The sequence below is a fragment of the Myotis lucifugus genome, unplaced genomic scaffold, assembly GCF_000147115.1.
Source record: "Myotis lucifugus unplaced genomic scaffold, Myoluc2.0 scaffold_80, whole genome shotgun sequence".
Lineage (NCBI taxonomy): Eukaryota > Metazoa > Chordata > Mammalia > Chiroptera > Vespertilionidae > Myotis > Myotis lucifugus.
This window is the reverse complement of record NW_005871128.1, coordinates 354518-372699: the sequence shown is the minus strand read 5'-3', so window position 1 is coordinate 372699 and position 18182 is coordinate 354518. Positions and strand designations below refer to the sequence as shown.

The 18182-nt window shown below is 39.0% G+C and overlaps 1 protein-coding gene across 1 annotated transcript in view; it reads left to right on the top strand.

Moving 5' to 3' along the window:
• The window catches only part of LOC102441522 (phosphatidylinositol 3-kinase regulatory subunit beta-like), an 88452-nt gene that overhangs the window by 11864 nt on the left and 58406 nt on the right, over positions 1-18182 (top strand). The window contains 1 exon segment of the mRNA XM_023755582.1: positions 9322-9458. Coding sequence (XP_023611350.1) covers positions 9322-9458 — 137 coding nt within the window.

Genomic DNA, 18182 nt, shown 5'->3' with positions numbered 1-18182 from the left:
ATGCCAGCCTGATCGCCCCTAATTGCCTCTGCCTGCCAACCTGATTGCCCCTAACTGCCCTCCCCTGCCAGCCTGATCACTCCCTAACTGCTCCCCCTGCCTGCCTGATCACCCCCTAATTGCTCCCCTCTGCTGGCCTGATCACCCCTTAACTGCTCCCCCCTGACAACCTGATCACCCCCTAACTGCTCCCCCCTGCTGGTCTGATCGCCCCCTAACTGCCTCTGCCTCAGCCCCTGCCACCGGGGCTTTGTCTGGAAGGATGTCTGGAAGGACGTCTGGAAGATGTCTGGTCTAATTAGCATATTACCCTTTTATTAGTATAGATATAAATATATACAGAGAGAGAGAGAGACAATACAAATATTTTCCTACCCTCAAAACTTAGAAATAACTCAGGTAACATTAGACCTTAGATTCTAAGCTCTCTGATGGCCATTATCTTCACATAAGGATGAGCAAAGAGACATGATCCCTGCCCTTAAAGAGGTTATCAGGGACCCTTCTTCTTCAAGTCTTTACTCAGATGTCATTCTATTTAAATTTTCCCTCCAGTGCTCCCTGTTTAACTTTTCTCCATAGTACTGAACACGTTTGAAAATACATATTTAATAATTATACTTATTCATGTGCCACATTCATTAAGAAAAGTAGCAGATCAGAAGTGATTAGTTTGATCCAATATTATGTTTTTCTAATCTCTTTTGTTTATTATTTCTCTATTCTCACTAAAATGTTGGCTTGCTATAGTATTCCCAGAGTTTAAACAGTATCTGACACAGAGGAGGTAACCAATACATACTTGCTGACTGAATTACAACCGAAGGACTTGTATGCATCCATATAAGCATAACTAATGGACATAAGACACTGGGGGGTAAGGGAGGGCAGGGGTTTGTCAAGGGTGGGGGGGAAAAAAGGACACTTATGTAATACCCTTTGTAATACTTTTAGCGAAAAATAATAAAAAATAAATAAATAAATAAATAAATAAACACACTGCAATGGACCTTCCTCCTAATAATTATAAACTGTTTTAATTAATTTAATTGTTTAATTTTAGTTGGTTTAATAATTATAAACCAGTCCAATAGGAGAGGACTGGGTAAATTGTGATTCTTCTGTAAAATAAAATATATGAAAAATATGTATTTCCATATTTAATAGCATGCAAAATCTCCATGGTATTTGTTAGATGTTCAAAGTAAGATTGTGAAAGAACATATATAATGTAATCCCATTTTCAATACATATACACATATTTGTATGTTCATATTGGTATGTATTACCTACTATGTGCCTGGCGTTATGCTACAAGTTCACACAGATGAAAAAAGTATACTCAGGAAACAGATATATAAAAAGAATGATGATACAGTTTGATAGGCACTATAATGAATATACAGGGTGAGGCAAAAGTAGATTTACAGTTGTGAGTCCCAGGAACAGAGTTTATTCTTGTATTACTATTTATTATCATATTACTTTCCATACGAACAACTGTAAACTTACTTTTCCTCCCACCCTGTGTGGACATTCCTTCTGCTTTAGGAAATGTCTGGCTTCTTGAGAAAATGAATAGGGAAAGGTGGGAACAGTTATCTCGCTAGGAAAGGCACTTTATTGTCTGCATGCTGACTTTAATGTCCACGCCGCCAGGGAAAATGTCACCTTGTTGATGCAGGTGATGATGCAATGTTCTACTTGCCATTCGAAAGCAAGGCCACTACTTCTGAATTATTCACAACCACAATGAGATCTTACAAATGAGATAGAGATTATAACCGCCCTGATATCATTAAGTTCGCCCTGATTATAGATTGGGAACAGGGTGGAGGTCAGAGAATTGCAAAGAAACAAGCTCCTGCTTTCAGCACACATTCCACTACAGGGTGCTGTATCTGCTCCATACTGATCTGAGGAAGACTTTTTTTTTTTGGCTTTTTTCCCCCCACTGTCCTTATTGCACCAAAGAAAACAGAGGCTTGGAAACTCAATCTATCACGATCCACCCCGTTTGTCATCAGTACAATGTGTCATTTGCAAGTTCATCCAGTATCTCTCATTACAGGGTGTGGAGCAGCTAAGAATAGCTGCAGAACTTGACTCTAAGCTGCTTGCTGGGAAGCACTGAACTTACTGCGTGACTCACTGTGGCATGCACATTCTCGGGAGAGTGCTGATAAAGAAGCAGCCTTTCAGCAAGGGAAGGGGGAGGGCCTTTATCAAGTTGCTGTAACTGCTGAGAACTTTGTAGTAGTGCTATGGCTGCACTGCTTTGGTCCTGTGGTAAGAAAGGGCAAATCTGCAGATAGGCAACGCTCCAGCAGATCAGAAAGTGTCACGTGGCTACATTTCTCTCACGCAGCTCAGATAACAACGTTGGATGCTTTCCTTTAAGTAAAATTTGCTCTCTGAAATAAGCTTTGGTCCTGAAGAGCACCACACGCTTGGATAGCAGAGCTGAGGCTTAACAAACAGCCCGGGGGTGCTTTGTGGAGCCTTCATTTCAAGTCCTGCATTATTTATTGTATTAGCCACCAGTGGACTTGTATCAGCAAACCATCTCAGAAAATCCCCAGTGGATACCATTCTCCAGTACACACTTCAAAACCTGAAAATAAAGTGAAACTAACAATAACAGGGAAATTTTACTCGGCTAGGCGCTGTGGTAAGCTCTTCACTTACATTTTCTCATTTAATTTTCACAATAACTCTACAAGGTATATTAGCTTATTATGACTGAATCACATTCAGTTATGTGCCCATGGTCATAAAACTAGTAATCATAATGGCATTCTGCAGTTGGCTTTATTTTCTTCTGTTTTTAATTTCATGACCACCTGCTATGGTAAATCAAGAAATTAATATCACATCACTTGAACTTTGTAATAGGATTTTTTCCCATGTCCCTGACGATGGTAAGTACGACTAATAATTCAAATTTGACATTGCATTTGCCTGGAAGAAGAATTAGAAGAAAAGAAAGATATATTCTCTAAACTGTGAGAGAAGAAACATCTTGCATGAGGTTTTAAAGGTAGAAAAATATAAACATCATCCCTTTAATATGTCAAAGTTCTAGTGCCAAGCACATTCTTTCATCTTATGAAATAGCTGATAGATTTATAACTGTTCTGAATCATATGGGAAGTCTATGTGGTTCAACCCACCAGATAACACAGCTTCAGGCTCAGATCAAGGAGACTGAGGTTCAAGTCCTGGTACTGCCACAATCAGGCCTGTGACCTTGGCACATGATTATTGCTCTCAGTCATAGGTCCTTTCATTGTGAAATGGGGCTTTGGAAAGTGCCCACCTTTGTGAGAAGATAATGTGTACAAAGCACCTGCTGGAGCCCCGTCCCACAGGCAGCCGTCAATGATGCTATGACGTAACCGTTGTATATGTTTTTCCAACCATGCCAATAAGCCACCAATCCACATACCTTCCTCTCACATTACCTCTTCATTCCAAGTAGAGGGGCGTAATAAGAGCCCTCATTTGCAATGCCATCGCTTTTTTCTGTGAAATAGTAACAAATTCACTTGAGAACCCAAACAAGATTCAATTCTACACTCTAATTTATTCTCTCATTCTAGCAATACATGCTTAAAATTTGTCACATTGTTTTCTCGTATTTCTATCTTGGATCATCACTCTCCTCTTTTTAAGAAGCATATTTTTACTCTATTTTTGTCTGTAAAGAAACAGCAAGCAAATAGCATTCTTGAATGAGTGGTAAGACTAGTAATTACAACTCAAGGAATTTTTAAAAATATATTTTTTGTTGATTTCAGAAAGGAAGGGAGAGGGAGAAAGAGAGTGATAGAAACATCAATGATGAGAGAGAATCATTGATATGCTGCCTCCTGTATGCTCCCTACAGGGGATCAAGCCTGCAACCTGGGCATGTGCCCTGACCGGGAATTAAACCATGACCTCCTGGTTCATAGGTCAATGCTCAACCACTGAACCATACCAGCTGGGCTTAAGGAATTTTTAGTACAATTATATAAACATTACTCACAATGTTTATCCATTTTTTAACTTTTTTATTGATGTTAGAGAGAGAAAGGGCAAGAGGAACATTGATTTGTCGTTTATCCATTTTTATATAGATAACTATTTACTGTTTCTGTTATTTTGTGTAAAGAAATGCAGATATCTGTGTCTTTTAAAGGTAAAAGTGCTAATTCTTTCTCTAAAATTTGTGTTATTTAAACATAACCTAAATCTTCTTTTATTTTTTTGCCAGAATTGCAGAAGCTATATAGATGTTCTCAATGGATGACTGAACAATAGATAGATGAATTTTAAGTTTTTCTTCTGCCCCAAGAGTGTCATGATTTTGAAAGGAGCTTAATATACTTTCCTGACCCCATTGTTCCTTTACTTCCTGTTCCACTTCATTGGTCCCAGTGTGGCTATTTATCACAGTTGTCCCACAAACACCCAGTTTGACATTCAGCACAGCCAAGGATTATATAATTCTTCTCCAGGATCTAGTGATTGGGCAAGGGGTTATGCCTTACACCTAATTTTGGCAAGTTAAGAGTCCTCACTACTAATTTGCTAGCTTAAGACTGTCACCATCCATCTTTTCCACGGTATCCTACGATCCCACCTAAGAGTGAGTCCAACACAGAGAAGCCAGAAGACAGAGAAAGGCAGAACAGCAATGAGATGCAAAGAGGCAGAACACTGAACACAGCATTTGAATTCCTAAATTCAGCAGCGCCTAAAGTCCATAGCCTGTGTCTTCCAGGTACACCAGCCAATCATGTCCTTTTTATCAGCAGCAAATTGAGTTGAATTTCTGTGACCAGCAACCAAAACCAAAATCTGTGCATATGCCTAATCCATAGTAAGTGCTTATTAAATAATATATATGTGTCAACAACCATGCTTTAAAAATTATAGGCTTTTATAGTTAGACTAGAGGCCCGGTGCCCCAGCCTGGCCTCCGAGATCGGGCTGAAACCGACTCTCTGACATCCCCTGAGGGGTCCTGGATTGCGAGAGGGAGCAGGCCAGGCCGAGGTACACCACTGGTGCACAATCAGGGCTGGGGAGGGACGTGGGAGGTTGACCAGCCAGGGAGGGACCTCGGGAAGGCTCCAGGGTGTGTCTGGCCCATCTCGCTCAGTCATGATCAGCCGCACCCCAACAGCAAGTTAACCTATCGGTTGGAGCATCTGCCCCCTGGTGGTCAGTGCATGTCATAGCAAGTGGTTGAGTGTCCTTAGCATATCATTAGCATATTAGGCTTTGATTGGTTGAATGGATGACCGGATGACCAGACGACTGGACACTTAGCATATTAGGCTTTTATTACATAAGATTAGACCATAGAGATATATTCTTGTTCTCAGAGACACAGAGAGATTAAAATGTTTCTCACAATCAAATTGTTCTTCATTTGCATACCTCCTAAGATCAGAAACCAGATTTCATTTCTGTTATAAGTTATATACACCCCAAATTATCTACAATATGGGTGACACTATCAGGAATAATTAAGGCCTCAGAGAGACATTAGAAGTGATCAGGAACAAGTAATGAGGGGGGTAAATGAAGAGACTATTTCCAGTTGAGTTTAGGGGTGTTTTGTATGTTGTGGATTTTGTACTTTTTCAAACAAGATTAAGATAATCGGCAAATTAGAATTTTCTGTTTCTGTTATTATTATCCATTCCCTGCTTTTGTGTTGCACTGAAAATGAAAAGAAAAAAAATATATGTGAAGTGGCTTAAATTTAAAATACTAAGCAAGTTATTACAAAGATTGTGCATTGATTTTAAACACCTGAAAGGCACTATATTATGTATCATAAACAAAAGATGACTAAAACATGCTCACTGTAGGATATAGCGCTTCAGATGTTAATACTACATATTAACTATTAAATAACTTCAAACTAGGTATGTTAATGCTACATAGCAACACTAATACTAGACAGCACCAAGTCCAAGTTGAAGCCTGGGTGTGGTTGTGGGGAAAAGAGGTGCAGAGCAGGGAGCACAAAGGAGATGCAGATAAATTCCTTCTGACAGACAAGGGAGGCTTTCTTGGAAAAGTGACCTTTGAGCTGGCTTTGCCAAAGAGCTGGATTTCAAAAGTCTGAGCTGGAAACATGGTGGAACAAAAGCTTGCAGCAGTAGTCAGCAGCATGAGGACAGAAACTCGGAAGTCCAGCATATGTTGGTAAACACAACAGTTTCAGATCCATAGGAGTTTATGTGCAAGATCAGCATACAGAAACAGTTAGTGTTAGGTGAAGAACACCAGGAGAAGAGCTTACTGTCTTCAGTGGCCTTTCAGAATTCTCAAAACGTCAAGGAGTTTAGGGGACTAATACAATGAGGTCCATGCAACTTGCCAGAATATTAAAAATGCACTACATTACCTAATTACCTATGATAACCAATGTGGCAGAACACGCCTCTTCATCCACCCTCTTACATTTTAGCATTAAAAATTTTGAGTTGAACTATAAAAATAGTCAGCCCATCACTGTTTATATTACCAAAAATCAAAAGCAAACAAAATTATAAATTATCTACATGTCAAGCAGCAGATTGTCAAATAAATTATACTATCAACACTATTCCAACAAATTCACATTGTAGAAGAATACTGAATGAGAACAATAATGTTCATATATGTTGTTAAGTGAGAAGAAAAGAGGTTATCAAACACTATATACAGAATTAACCTGTGTGCTTTGCGTTGTATGTGTATATGTGCGGATGTAAAGCAAGGAGATTATACTCCAAGGCATATGGACTATATGCCAGATGATAAGATTACATACATATATATGGCAAGTGCTTTCATTTTCTTCCCTTTGCTTATTTATGCTTAAGCTGAGAATTCGTATTACTCTTGTAATGTAAATATAGAGAGAGATACATATAGTTATATATGAATATGTATGTACTTATGGATGTACAAGGCTTAATTCTTTACCTGGGAGAAAGTGAATTTAAAGTAAACACTGAGATTCAGATGTTTACTGAGAAAGAACTTGAGGAAGTAAATGAATGAATGCTCTCTGTTTCTGAAATAAGAGCTCTGCCTACTACACAACTTAGTCAAACCCTCCAAAAACCAATAGTCAAACTTCAATTTGTTTATTTCATTCTGAGACAATTCTTAAGCTACCATCAACATTTCAGTCAGAATACATGCAATGTTGAACTTTACCATAATAAAATTTCATGTAATATATATTTTAAATAACTAGAATAAAGGAACTAAGCTCTTTCATTTTCTTTCAACATTATCTCACAAGGACCTTTCAAAATTATTTAATGACTAGAGGCCTGGTGCACAAAAATTTGTGCACTCGGGGGGGAGGATGGGGGTCCCTCAGCCCAACCTGTGCCCTATCGAAGTCTGGGACCCCTCAGGGGATTACCACCTGCTCTCTTAGGCCTGCTCCCCGGGGGATTGGGCCTAAGTTGGCAATCAGACATCCCTCTGGCAGCCCAGGAGCCCTCGGGGGATGTCCACTTGCCAGTGGGGAGCAGGCCTAAGCTGCAGTCTGACATCCTTAGTGCTGCTGAGCAGGCGAGAGAGGCTCCCACCACCACTGCTGTACTGGCAGCCATCAGCCTGGCTTGTGGCTGAGCAGAGCTCCCCCTGGGGGAGCTCACTGGGCTCCTGCATTGAGCATCTGCCCCCTGGTGGTCAGTGTGTGTCATAGTGACCAGTCATTCCCAGTCGTTCTGCTGTAAGGGTCAGTTTGTATATTACCCTTTTATTATATAAGATAGAGGCCTGGTGCACGGGTGGGGGCCGGCTGGTTTGCCCTGAAGGATGTCCCGGATCAGGGTGGGGGTCCTGCTGGGGTGCCTGGCCAGCCTGGATGAGGGGCTGATGGGTGTTTGCAGGCTGGTCACACCCCCTTCAGAGTGGGGGTCCCCACTGGGTTGCCTGCCAGACTGGATGAGGGGCTGAGGGCCATTTTCAGGCTGGCCAAGCCTCCCGGCGACGGAAGCTTCCAGCCTCTCCTTTTTATCTTTTTTATTTTTATGCTGGGATTTATTTACCTTCTATAATTGAAACTTTGTTGCCTTCAGTGGAACTCAGAGCCAGCCATGGCAGGCTGGAAGCTTGGCTTCCCCCATCACTGGAGCAACCAAGCCTCCTGCTCGCTCCAGCTCCGTGGCCATGGCCGGCTGAAAGCAGGTATCTGGAGTTTATTTATCTTCTATAATTGAAACTTTGTTGCCTTGAATGGAGCTCAGAGCCGGCCGCAGCAGGTGGGAAGCTTGACTTCCTCCATCACTGGAGCAACCAAGCCTCTTACTCGCTCCAGCTCCATAGCTGCTGGCCACCATCTTGGTTAATTTGCATATAGTCACTCTGATTTGCTGGTGGGCCTGGCTTAAGGAGTAGCGGAGGCATGGTCAATTTGCATGTTTGTCTTTTATTAGATTAGATTATTTCATTGAAACTACAACTAACTGATATCACGTTATTAGTTGTATGCAAAAGGTAAATTACATAAGATCTTAATTTACATAATTTAGAATAATGCATTAAAGATAAGGCCTGGAGTTGTGATCGAGGGTGGATGGTGATGTTTAGCTGAGCACTACAGAATATTTAAAAGGGTAAGAAAGTGTCTCTACATGCCAAGCCTGTTATTTTACTCTCAGCACAAGTAAATACGGTGTTTCCCAATTTGCTTCCTTTCACCTAACATTTATCTTTGTGGGAGATAAAGCATAGAGTAATATTAATTGTCTAAGAAATATTATCAATACTAATCTTGCATGTGTGTCCACATTCCATAGCTTAATAATGGGTCAGCAACAAGTGATGCCAAGACTTATTAATGACACCAGACCCCTGACCCAGCAGAAGTGTGAGCACACCAGTGGGTTCATACCAACAAAAGGTTTATTCAGCTATGCTCCTGGTGGTCTGCTGTTTATATAAGGCAGATGCTTCCAGCCTTCACAGTACATCAGAAGTGCCTGAGGAGGATCGTTAAACACTGATACCAGAGCCCCAGCCACAAGCATTAGCTCTCCCTTGGTCTCTGATGGGCTGCAGGTATTTCCTGAGAGTCCGCAGAGGATTACAGCCCAGCCAAGGTTGAGATGCCTGGTTCAATGTTGGGCTATGTCTATGCACATTTAAGACATCAAATGTCTAATTCTTTTGAAACAAATTTTGTCATTTTATTCTGTGGACCTTCAAGGAAAGTCTACAACTATCCAGACAAGCCAGGACAACATTAGGATTTCCTTTCAAGTGGAACACGCATCTCCTTTCCTTGCTGTCCCTGACTTCCTCTTGGAGCAGCTCTTGGTCCTGAGTCCTGTTGAAGAGCAGTTTGCAAAGACCAAAAGTTCAACTCAGAAATTTCAGAAAGCGATATGGTCTAAAACTCAGCCAGTACAGGACTCCTCCCCATCTTACCCTATCTCCACCACTAGCAGGTATTTCTAATCTACTCACAACCTCCTACTAAAATACTTGAAACATACCCATGCCACCCAGGGCTCAGCCTGGCACCTTCACCTGGGCCCTGTGGAAACACTCTTCTCTGGAGGGAAAATATATATTTAGCTTGTGCCTTGATCTTCCCTTTTACTTCCTCCCCAATAACTGAAATCTTCCCCTTTCCTCAACGTCCCTTTCAATTAAACATCTTTCCAGTAGAGTGATGGGAGACAGTGGTTCTTCCCCTTTCCCATCACCCTCCTCGATGAGCACACACCTACTGCAAGCTAGAAGCACATCAAGGCGGCCCTCAATTTTGATTTCCAACCTTTGTTCTCTGCCATTTCCTAATAACCTCTGTTCTCTCAAAATCCACTTTCACCACAAGGACCACCTAGCCTCAGCCCATGATAGATGATACAGATCTGTCATCTTCTGGCTACGGGACAATTGTCCATCTTCCTTGATTATTTTAGCACCTTACTCTTCAACTCGGTCTCTTCCATTTCCCCTAGAGGGGAACATGGATACTGGTAACCTTTCCAGAACTCTGATCTCAAGGTAGAACCTGACCTTTTCAGCAAAAGTGGCTTTTATTTCTACTGTACTTCTGCCACCTACTGACAGACATCACCATGCCTTGGACTTCACTGGGAAGGGCTCCTCTCTCAATGCCTAACTCTTCCATCTCACCACCTCTCTTCTTCCTCCACGACTCCCATGGTTTTCTTCAATAGTGAGCTAAGCTTCTTACGGGGTCCAATCTGCTGCCCACTTTCTCACCTACCATTTACAATATAATCCCTTGAAGGCTGCATAGCTCATTGAAACAGAAAAATTAAGAGCACAGTCATGAGTTTGTGTCCAACATGTGACACATTGTGTGATCTTGAGAAAAATATTTCATCTCTGTAGAGTTTGGTTTCCTTCTATAAAGTGTGGGAAGGGGATAACAAACAAACAAACTTCTACATCACAGATATTGCTGAGAGGATTAAATGACCTAATGCAATTTTCTCTTAACACGTGCTACATTTTATTCTTCTCGTTGGCATTGTTTTTTGTTTGTTTGCATGTCTGTCTGTTTGTTATTCTCTACGTTCGACATACACATGCATTTGAACACCTTAGTTGAAGTTCAGCAGTGACACCAGGTCATGGGTCAGCAGATTTCAATCCTCATCTGTCACCAAAGCTGCATCCTTCTTGGGTTCCTCCTGACCCTGCACTCTCCCAAGGTCCTCCCTGCTAACTCTGCCATCATATTGTTCACTTCAACCTTCAAATGTGGCAGTCTTTCTCTAGAGCAGTGGTTCTCAACCTTCCTAATGCTGAGACCCTTTAATACAGTTCCTCATGTTGTGGTGACCCCCAACCATAAAATTATTTTCGTTGCTATTTCATAACTGTAATTTTGTTACTGTTATGAATCGTAATGTCAATATCTGATATGCAGGATGTATTTTCATTGTTACAAATTGGACATAATTAAAGCATGGTGATTAATCACAAAAACAATATGTAATTATATATGTGTTTTCCGATGGTCTTAGGCGACCCCTGTGAAAGGGTTGTTCGACCCCCAAAGGGGTCGCGGACCCACAGGTTGAGAACTGCTGGTCTAGAGGCACACTTATTCCTCCTATTGGTTAAAACTATTAATTGTATACAGTTATTGTTCTAGCTCCAATTTTGCTTTTCCAACTCCCTGCTGGGATATTTTCGCATGGTTAAATTGGCAGAAGCTCAGGTTAAATGCCGGCAAGGACATTTGCCCCATATCCACACAACTTGTTCCTTCTCTACAAATGGCAGAACCATCCTCCTGCCTCTAGGTTCATATCATCCACCCACTATCTCCCTCCCTCCTACTAACCAGTCACATTTCAAATCCCGTGAGTTTTGCCTCTGTTAACACCCATCTCCTTTCCATTCACTGACCATTTCTCTTTGCCCGTTCCCCTTCACTCGGCTCAAGCAAAGTTTCTCATCTACCTCCCATGTCACTTTGACACTGACCAAGAATTACAGTTTCAGAGAAACCACTCTAGAATCATGAACATTTCAGCAATGAGTAACTTTCATGGGAAAAGCTCTATTATCTAATTCCAAATGCTGTAAACTCAGTTTCATTGCAGTATTTCCAAACATCATAATTATTTGTGTTGAATATAGGCTAGACAACTTTTTTTTTTCAATCTAACATCAAGCACTTCCAAACTTTCAACTATTTGCTATTACTTTTCTCCCTCAGTGAGTGCCAAATTAGCTCAATTTTAGTACATTTTCAAGGGCTGGCAAACAAGGCTATCCTGAACAGCAAGCAGAGAAAATGGCTGCATAGATAGGACTGCAAAGGGCAAGAAATTTCTCTGTCCTTGGTTCATTTGCAACGAGGTACTATACCCAAGGTGTTTCCCCTATGATCATGATTATATTTGAAGAAATAAGCTAAAGAATGTTAATTTTGACAACTTGTAATAGCAAAATAATAGATGCAATCTTAATGTCAGATAATAGTGGATTGTTTAAATAACTTAGGATACAATCGTGTAACACAAAACCATGGAAATAGTAAACATGGCTTATCAGCATGTTTAAAGATATTAGAAAGTCATCAAAAATTAAGAGAAAACGGCACAATTTAAAAGTTGCACATAGGATGATTCCATTTTTTTGTATTAAGAATACATATCAAAGTTAGCAGAGATAGGCTTGGAGAACTGAGATTATGAGATTTTTAAAAAAATTTTGTTTGGCTATATTTTTATATATTCTAAAATAAAAAGAAATAAAATAAAAAATAAATTACAGGAAGAGAAAAAAGTTTTCTTGTCATTAAAAATAATAGTCCAAAAAACAGTAATGCCTATACCTTATGGATAGTCAACATCTAGAGTTAATATAATTAGGTTATTCAACATTTATGGAAAACATATATTGATAGAGTCTTGAGAAAGAGAAGACATGAGTTTCTGAATTCACTAGAAGGAAGAAAAATATAGCCACCAATGACAGTTGGTCAAAAAAAGTGGAGGATAAAAATACCAGCTTCCCCATTTAATAGTCTTGCCTAGAGAGAACCTGACACTAAATACAACTGACCTTAAAGAAATGCAAAATTAGAGGTCTCTGCCAAATATGCTGTTGTTCTGTCAACATCCATAGCAAACCTACCTGCATAATAAAATAGGTCTTGATGACTCACAGGAAAATCAAATTTATATTTGTGCCACCAGCATATTCCTTGAGAAGGATAAAGCTCTCACAATTTGGTCATGCACTGTGTCACCATGTCACATAAATTTCTAATGAGGGAAGTATAATTCAACAATGTGGAGCCAAGTTTAAAATAGCTATGTTTAAAATAAATATAACATTTAAAAATAAAAATCTAGACTTCCCTCCATGTCAAATATTGTGTATAATCCCATGAGCCATTTCCTGTTACACAAGCTCAATATGAAAATTTATTCTACTCTTGCCTATTCTAGATCGGAAGAAAGCTGATGCACCTAAGCAGTACGAGAGAAAAACTTTTAAAGGAACTTTTAAAGTAGGAATGCCTGTTTCCCTGGATCCTTCCACTGGTCAGCTCTTGCTATTTCTTTCTAATACCTGTGGCATTAATTTCACTGAGCAGTACCCCCTAAAGGCTTCATAATGGAAGTATAAATTAATTAACAATTTCAGAATGAAATTTAAGCTCTTCTTTTTCAATAAAGTTACACTGAAAAAAAGCCTGTCCCCAAAAGAAAAGATGGCATTCAAACACCTAAAATTTGGCCAACGGAGCCATGTGTTTGGCCTACATTTTTGAATAATAATGAGCATGGGCCCATTTGCTTGAAATACTTCCCAAACATTGCAATTTTTCAGGGAAAAACAAAAAGAAACTAAGGTGTACATTTTCAACAAGATTGGGAGATTCTGAGGCACACGGTGTTTCATTTGGGCCAGAGCAATCGGACTGACATGGGGAAAGAACGCAGTCCCTGTCATACCAGCAGCACACATCCTGTGTACAGACAACGGGGACTGGAGGCCACGCAGCAGAGCACAGCTGCTTGGCATTCTGTTTTCATTCACTCGGAAAGGATTGTGGCAGCCTTTTAAATTGATTGTGGCTTTTAATTCTTGAATCAGGAACCACAGATCAAGGTAATTGGCACATTTGTCAAATTTAAAGACTAAATATTTTAAATCACTAGCCTATTTGCTCTTGGCTGTGAATCACTAAATCTGCACTAGGAACAGAATGATAATGTAAGTGTTCTTTTTCAAAAGTCCAAGGAATTTGGCTTTTACTCCGCTTGCAAGAAAAGAAAGAAGCACTAAGTCATCACCTCTTCCATAACTCTTTGAGATAAAGTAGCAAAACACATACTTATTAGCTAAAACTGTGGACTCTGCTACTTGCTCAATTTTGTTCTCCCGTGTAACTCCCCCACGGCTTTCTACGTGGTAACTTACCATTCATTGGCATCCTACTCCTGAATTCTAAGAGAGAGCCCAGCCCTTCTCTCTGCCTGATAACATTCTCTGTGCTGGCTCTGAATTGGCTGGATCCCTTGCTCAGTTAGCTTTGCATAGAGGTGGGTGGAGAATATACTTGGCACAAAACCTTAAAGTCATTGGGCTGTGGGTAGAGCAGCTTTCCTTAGAGAGGGTTGAGACCTGGCAAAAATAAAAACATCTGGAATAAACCCAAACACCAAGAAGAGAAATTACATAGATGCTGAACCTGGCATGCTGTGCTAAGCTTCTTCAATTCAGCTCAATTTTTCAACAGTGATCTTTTCAATTCACTATAGTTTAACCACAAGGGAGATAGGTAAAAACTCTTATTAACTGAAAACATAATTTTTACTTTAAAACAATCACATCATGGGAAAAAAATACAAAAATTATATTCCTTTTTTAAGATAAATTAAGAAATTTGCTTTAAAAAAAAGTCTAGCTTGGAGGAGACAGCATTAGGCTGCACAAAGCACTGGAGAGTACTTGTTCCACTCTCCTGAGCTGACGCTACCTCAAAGGAAGCAGCACTGGGTCTAAACGTTTAGGGGTGGGGTGGGGGGGTGCTATGCAGCCACACTGTGAAAACAATCTCCAAGTGCTTTGAGACATTTGCCTATAATTTATTCTGACATCATATAATGCCTCTCCACCTTTCCAGATAACACCTGTGTCTCCTTCATGTCTCCTTTCCTATTCATGGTCCCCTCCCTATCTCTCAAGCCAGTTAAATATTCATTACTACGGGATGATGGGGATGAGAATGAAGCTATAATGGTTAATGTTATGTGTCAGCTTTACTGGGTTAAGGGTTGCCCAGGATGCTGGTAAACATTATTTCTGGGTGTGTCTTGTGAGGGTGTTTCTAGAAGAGATTAGCATCTGATGACTAAGGAAAGAAGATCTGGCCTTGACCAATGTGGGCAGGCATCTTCCATTCCTTTAACTACCTCAATATGACAAAAAGGCAAAGAAAGGGTGCATTCTCCACTCTCTTCTTGAGCTAAGATGTCCAGCTTCTTCTGCCCTTGGACATTGGAACTCCTAGTCTTGGATTTTCATACTTGAACTGAATTATACCAGTGCTTTCCTGGTTGTCCAGCTTGCAGACAACCTGTGATGGCATATCTCAGCCTCCATAATTATGTGAGTCAATCCCCATAATAAATCTCCTCTTATATTTTGTATCTATATCTATATCTATATCTATATCTATATCTATACCTATATCTATATCTATATCCTATCAGTTCTGATTCTTTGCGGACTCACTAATACAATGATGATGATGATGGTGATGATGATGATGATGACGACAATGACAATGACTGATCCAGACAATGCTTATTACATCTGTGAGGTTATTATTACTCACAAAAAGGCTATGAGTAAAAGCCATAAACTGTTGAAAAGGGAGTTAAATCCCAGTGGACACTGCTGGTCCTCTGAATAGCATTCATTCCCTTTCTTTCCCTAGAAGAACCCTGATATTGTTAAGTTAGCCACCTTTCCCCCACAAATCCCATGTGAACTATAGGAAACTGACCTTATTCCAGCAACAGGGAAAAATCCTAATTTCTAAGCCAGTGGTTTTCAATAATATTGTGATAAGTCTGCATGGTGACAGATGATTACTAGAATTAGTGGGGTGATCACACTGTAAGTATAAAAATATCAAATCACTATAATGTACACCTAAAACTAATATAATTAATATTATATACCAACTATACTTACATTTAAAAAAAACAATGGCTATAATGAAAAATGCTGAAAATACCCAAGTGTCAATAAAGATACTGAGCATCTAGAACTTTCTCACATTGCTGGTAGGAATGTAAAATGGTATTGCCACTGTGAGAAGACAGTTTGACAGCTTCTTATAAAGGTACACATACACTTATATGGCCCCAAAGTCCTCTCCTAGTTATCTGCCCAAGAGAAATGAAAGTTTACATTCACACACACGAAAAAAAATAACCTGCATACCAAGTGTTTATAACTCTATTCATAATAGACCCAAACTGGAAACAATCTAAATGTCCTTCAGTGGGTGAATGGTTAAACAAACTGTGAATCTTCCTCAGCAATAAAGGAGCAAGTATTGATCTATTGAAGCATGCAACAACTTGGATGGATCTCAAGATATCAAGCTGAGTGAAAGGTTATATTCTGTATGATCCTACTCATAGGACACCCTCAAAGAGATATAACTATAGTTTTGGAGAGTAGATTAGTTTTTGCCTGGGGTTAGAAGAGGGAAAAGTTGTAACTACAAAAGGGAAGATTTGAAATTTCATATTGTGTCCCCACAGAGAATTTTTTAATGTGATTAAACTATATTGTATCCTGATCGTAGTGTATTCCTATCTTACATGTGTTAAAGTTTATAGGACTATACATAAAAGTCAATTATACTGTATGCTAATTATAAATTATAAATAAAAAATAATTACCAAATATATTTATTCTATAGCTTTTCACTTTGCAGCGGGTTAAAGTTATTTAGCAAAGAAGAGATACACACATTAGAAAGTTATACTGTATAAATGAGAGAGAGAAAAAAAAACACAGAGAGAGTTGAGTGGGGAGAGATATTTCTGGATAAGAATGTAGACACAGATAAAAGGTAGCCTGGATCTTGACGGGTTGGTAGAAGTTTCAATTTTTTAAAAAAAATGTATAATATTAGTACAACAGAAGGAATATTAACCCATATAATACAGTCCAACAATATAGAACTATAAAACACACACAAACACACACACACACACACACACATACACAACTGATTACTACTAATCACACTCCCCAGGGTAACCACCCTTAACTTGAACATAACTTAGTTTATACCCTCCCAAACATTTTTATGCATAAACAAATGCTGAGTATATAGTGTATTGAACAGACTGATCTCAGTAGAATACAGACATGAAATGATTATATTTTTCTTTAATATCTGTAACCATGCTCTCTCAGATTTCACTACATTACCCCTAAAAACAGCTGGGGAAGATGCCATAGCTTTGTGGTGCCTTTCAGCCACTAAAACTAATTCACTAAGTTTATTTAGAGCAGCAGATTTTTGAGGAAAAAGTATTAGCCTGAAATGATCACAAGTAATACCTAACTTGTCAAGAATTTGAATAAATTTGCAAAAATAAAAATCAAGAATATAAAGAGACAAATTTGTCTAGGTTAATATTATCTTATATAAAATATGCATGTTCAGCTAAATTAATAATTTATGAGTAGACTTGATTATTTCATCTATATCTCTACAGATTTGCACATTCAAGTTAGCCAAAAAAAAACCTTTATGTTGTCCCTATCAGAAAAATGAGGAATTTTTATAAATTCCTCACATTCAGAATCATTTTATGTCAAATATATATATATACAAATGTATATTTTGGGTTTTATTTTTTAATCAGTATAGGATATACACAAGATTTGTTACTTGTACATATTTTTCTTACTTTACATATTATTGATTACTTGTCAGTGTAATTAGATCTTTTTAAATCATTATTGTTGAAAGTATTACACATGTCTTCTTTATTTCTCCATTGACCTCTTCTACCCTGCCCCACCCAATGCCCCAGGCCTTTACCACCCAATTGTCTGTGTCCACGGGTTATGCATATATGCATACAAGTTCCTCAGTTGATCTCTTTCTACCCACCTACCTCCCCTGCCTTCCCTCTGAAATTCCAAAGTCTGTTCCATGTATCTATGTCTCTGAATTTATTTTGTTCATCATTTTATTTTGTTCATTAGATTCCACATATGAGTGAGATCATGTGATACTTGTCTTTCTCTCACTGGTTTATTTCACTTAGCATAATACTCTCCAGGTCCCTCCATGTTGTCTCAAAGGGTAAGACATCCTTCTTTTTTACTGCTGCATTATATTCCATGTTGCAAATGTACCACATTTTTTTATCCACTCATCTACTGATGGACACTTGGGCTGTTTCCAGATATTAGCTGTTGTAAATTGTGCTGCTATGAACATAGGAATGCATACATTTTTTCTGATTGGTGTTTTGAGTTTCTTATATTATATCTTATTTTAAATGACATAATTTAGTTAACCAGTCATACACTGACAGACATTTAGGTTACTTCCAGTTTCTGCCATTATAAAATATTGCTACATGAGAGATTTATATACCTCACATATGAGTTTCCCAGTACTG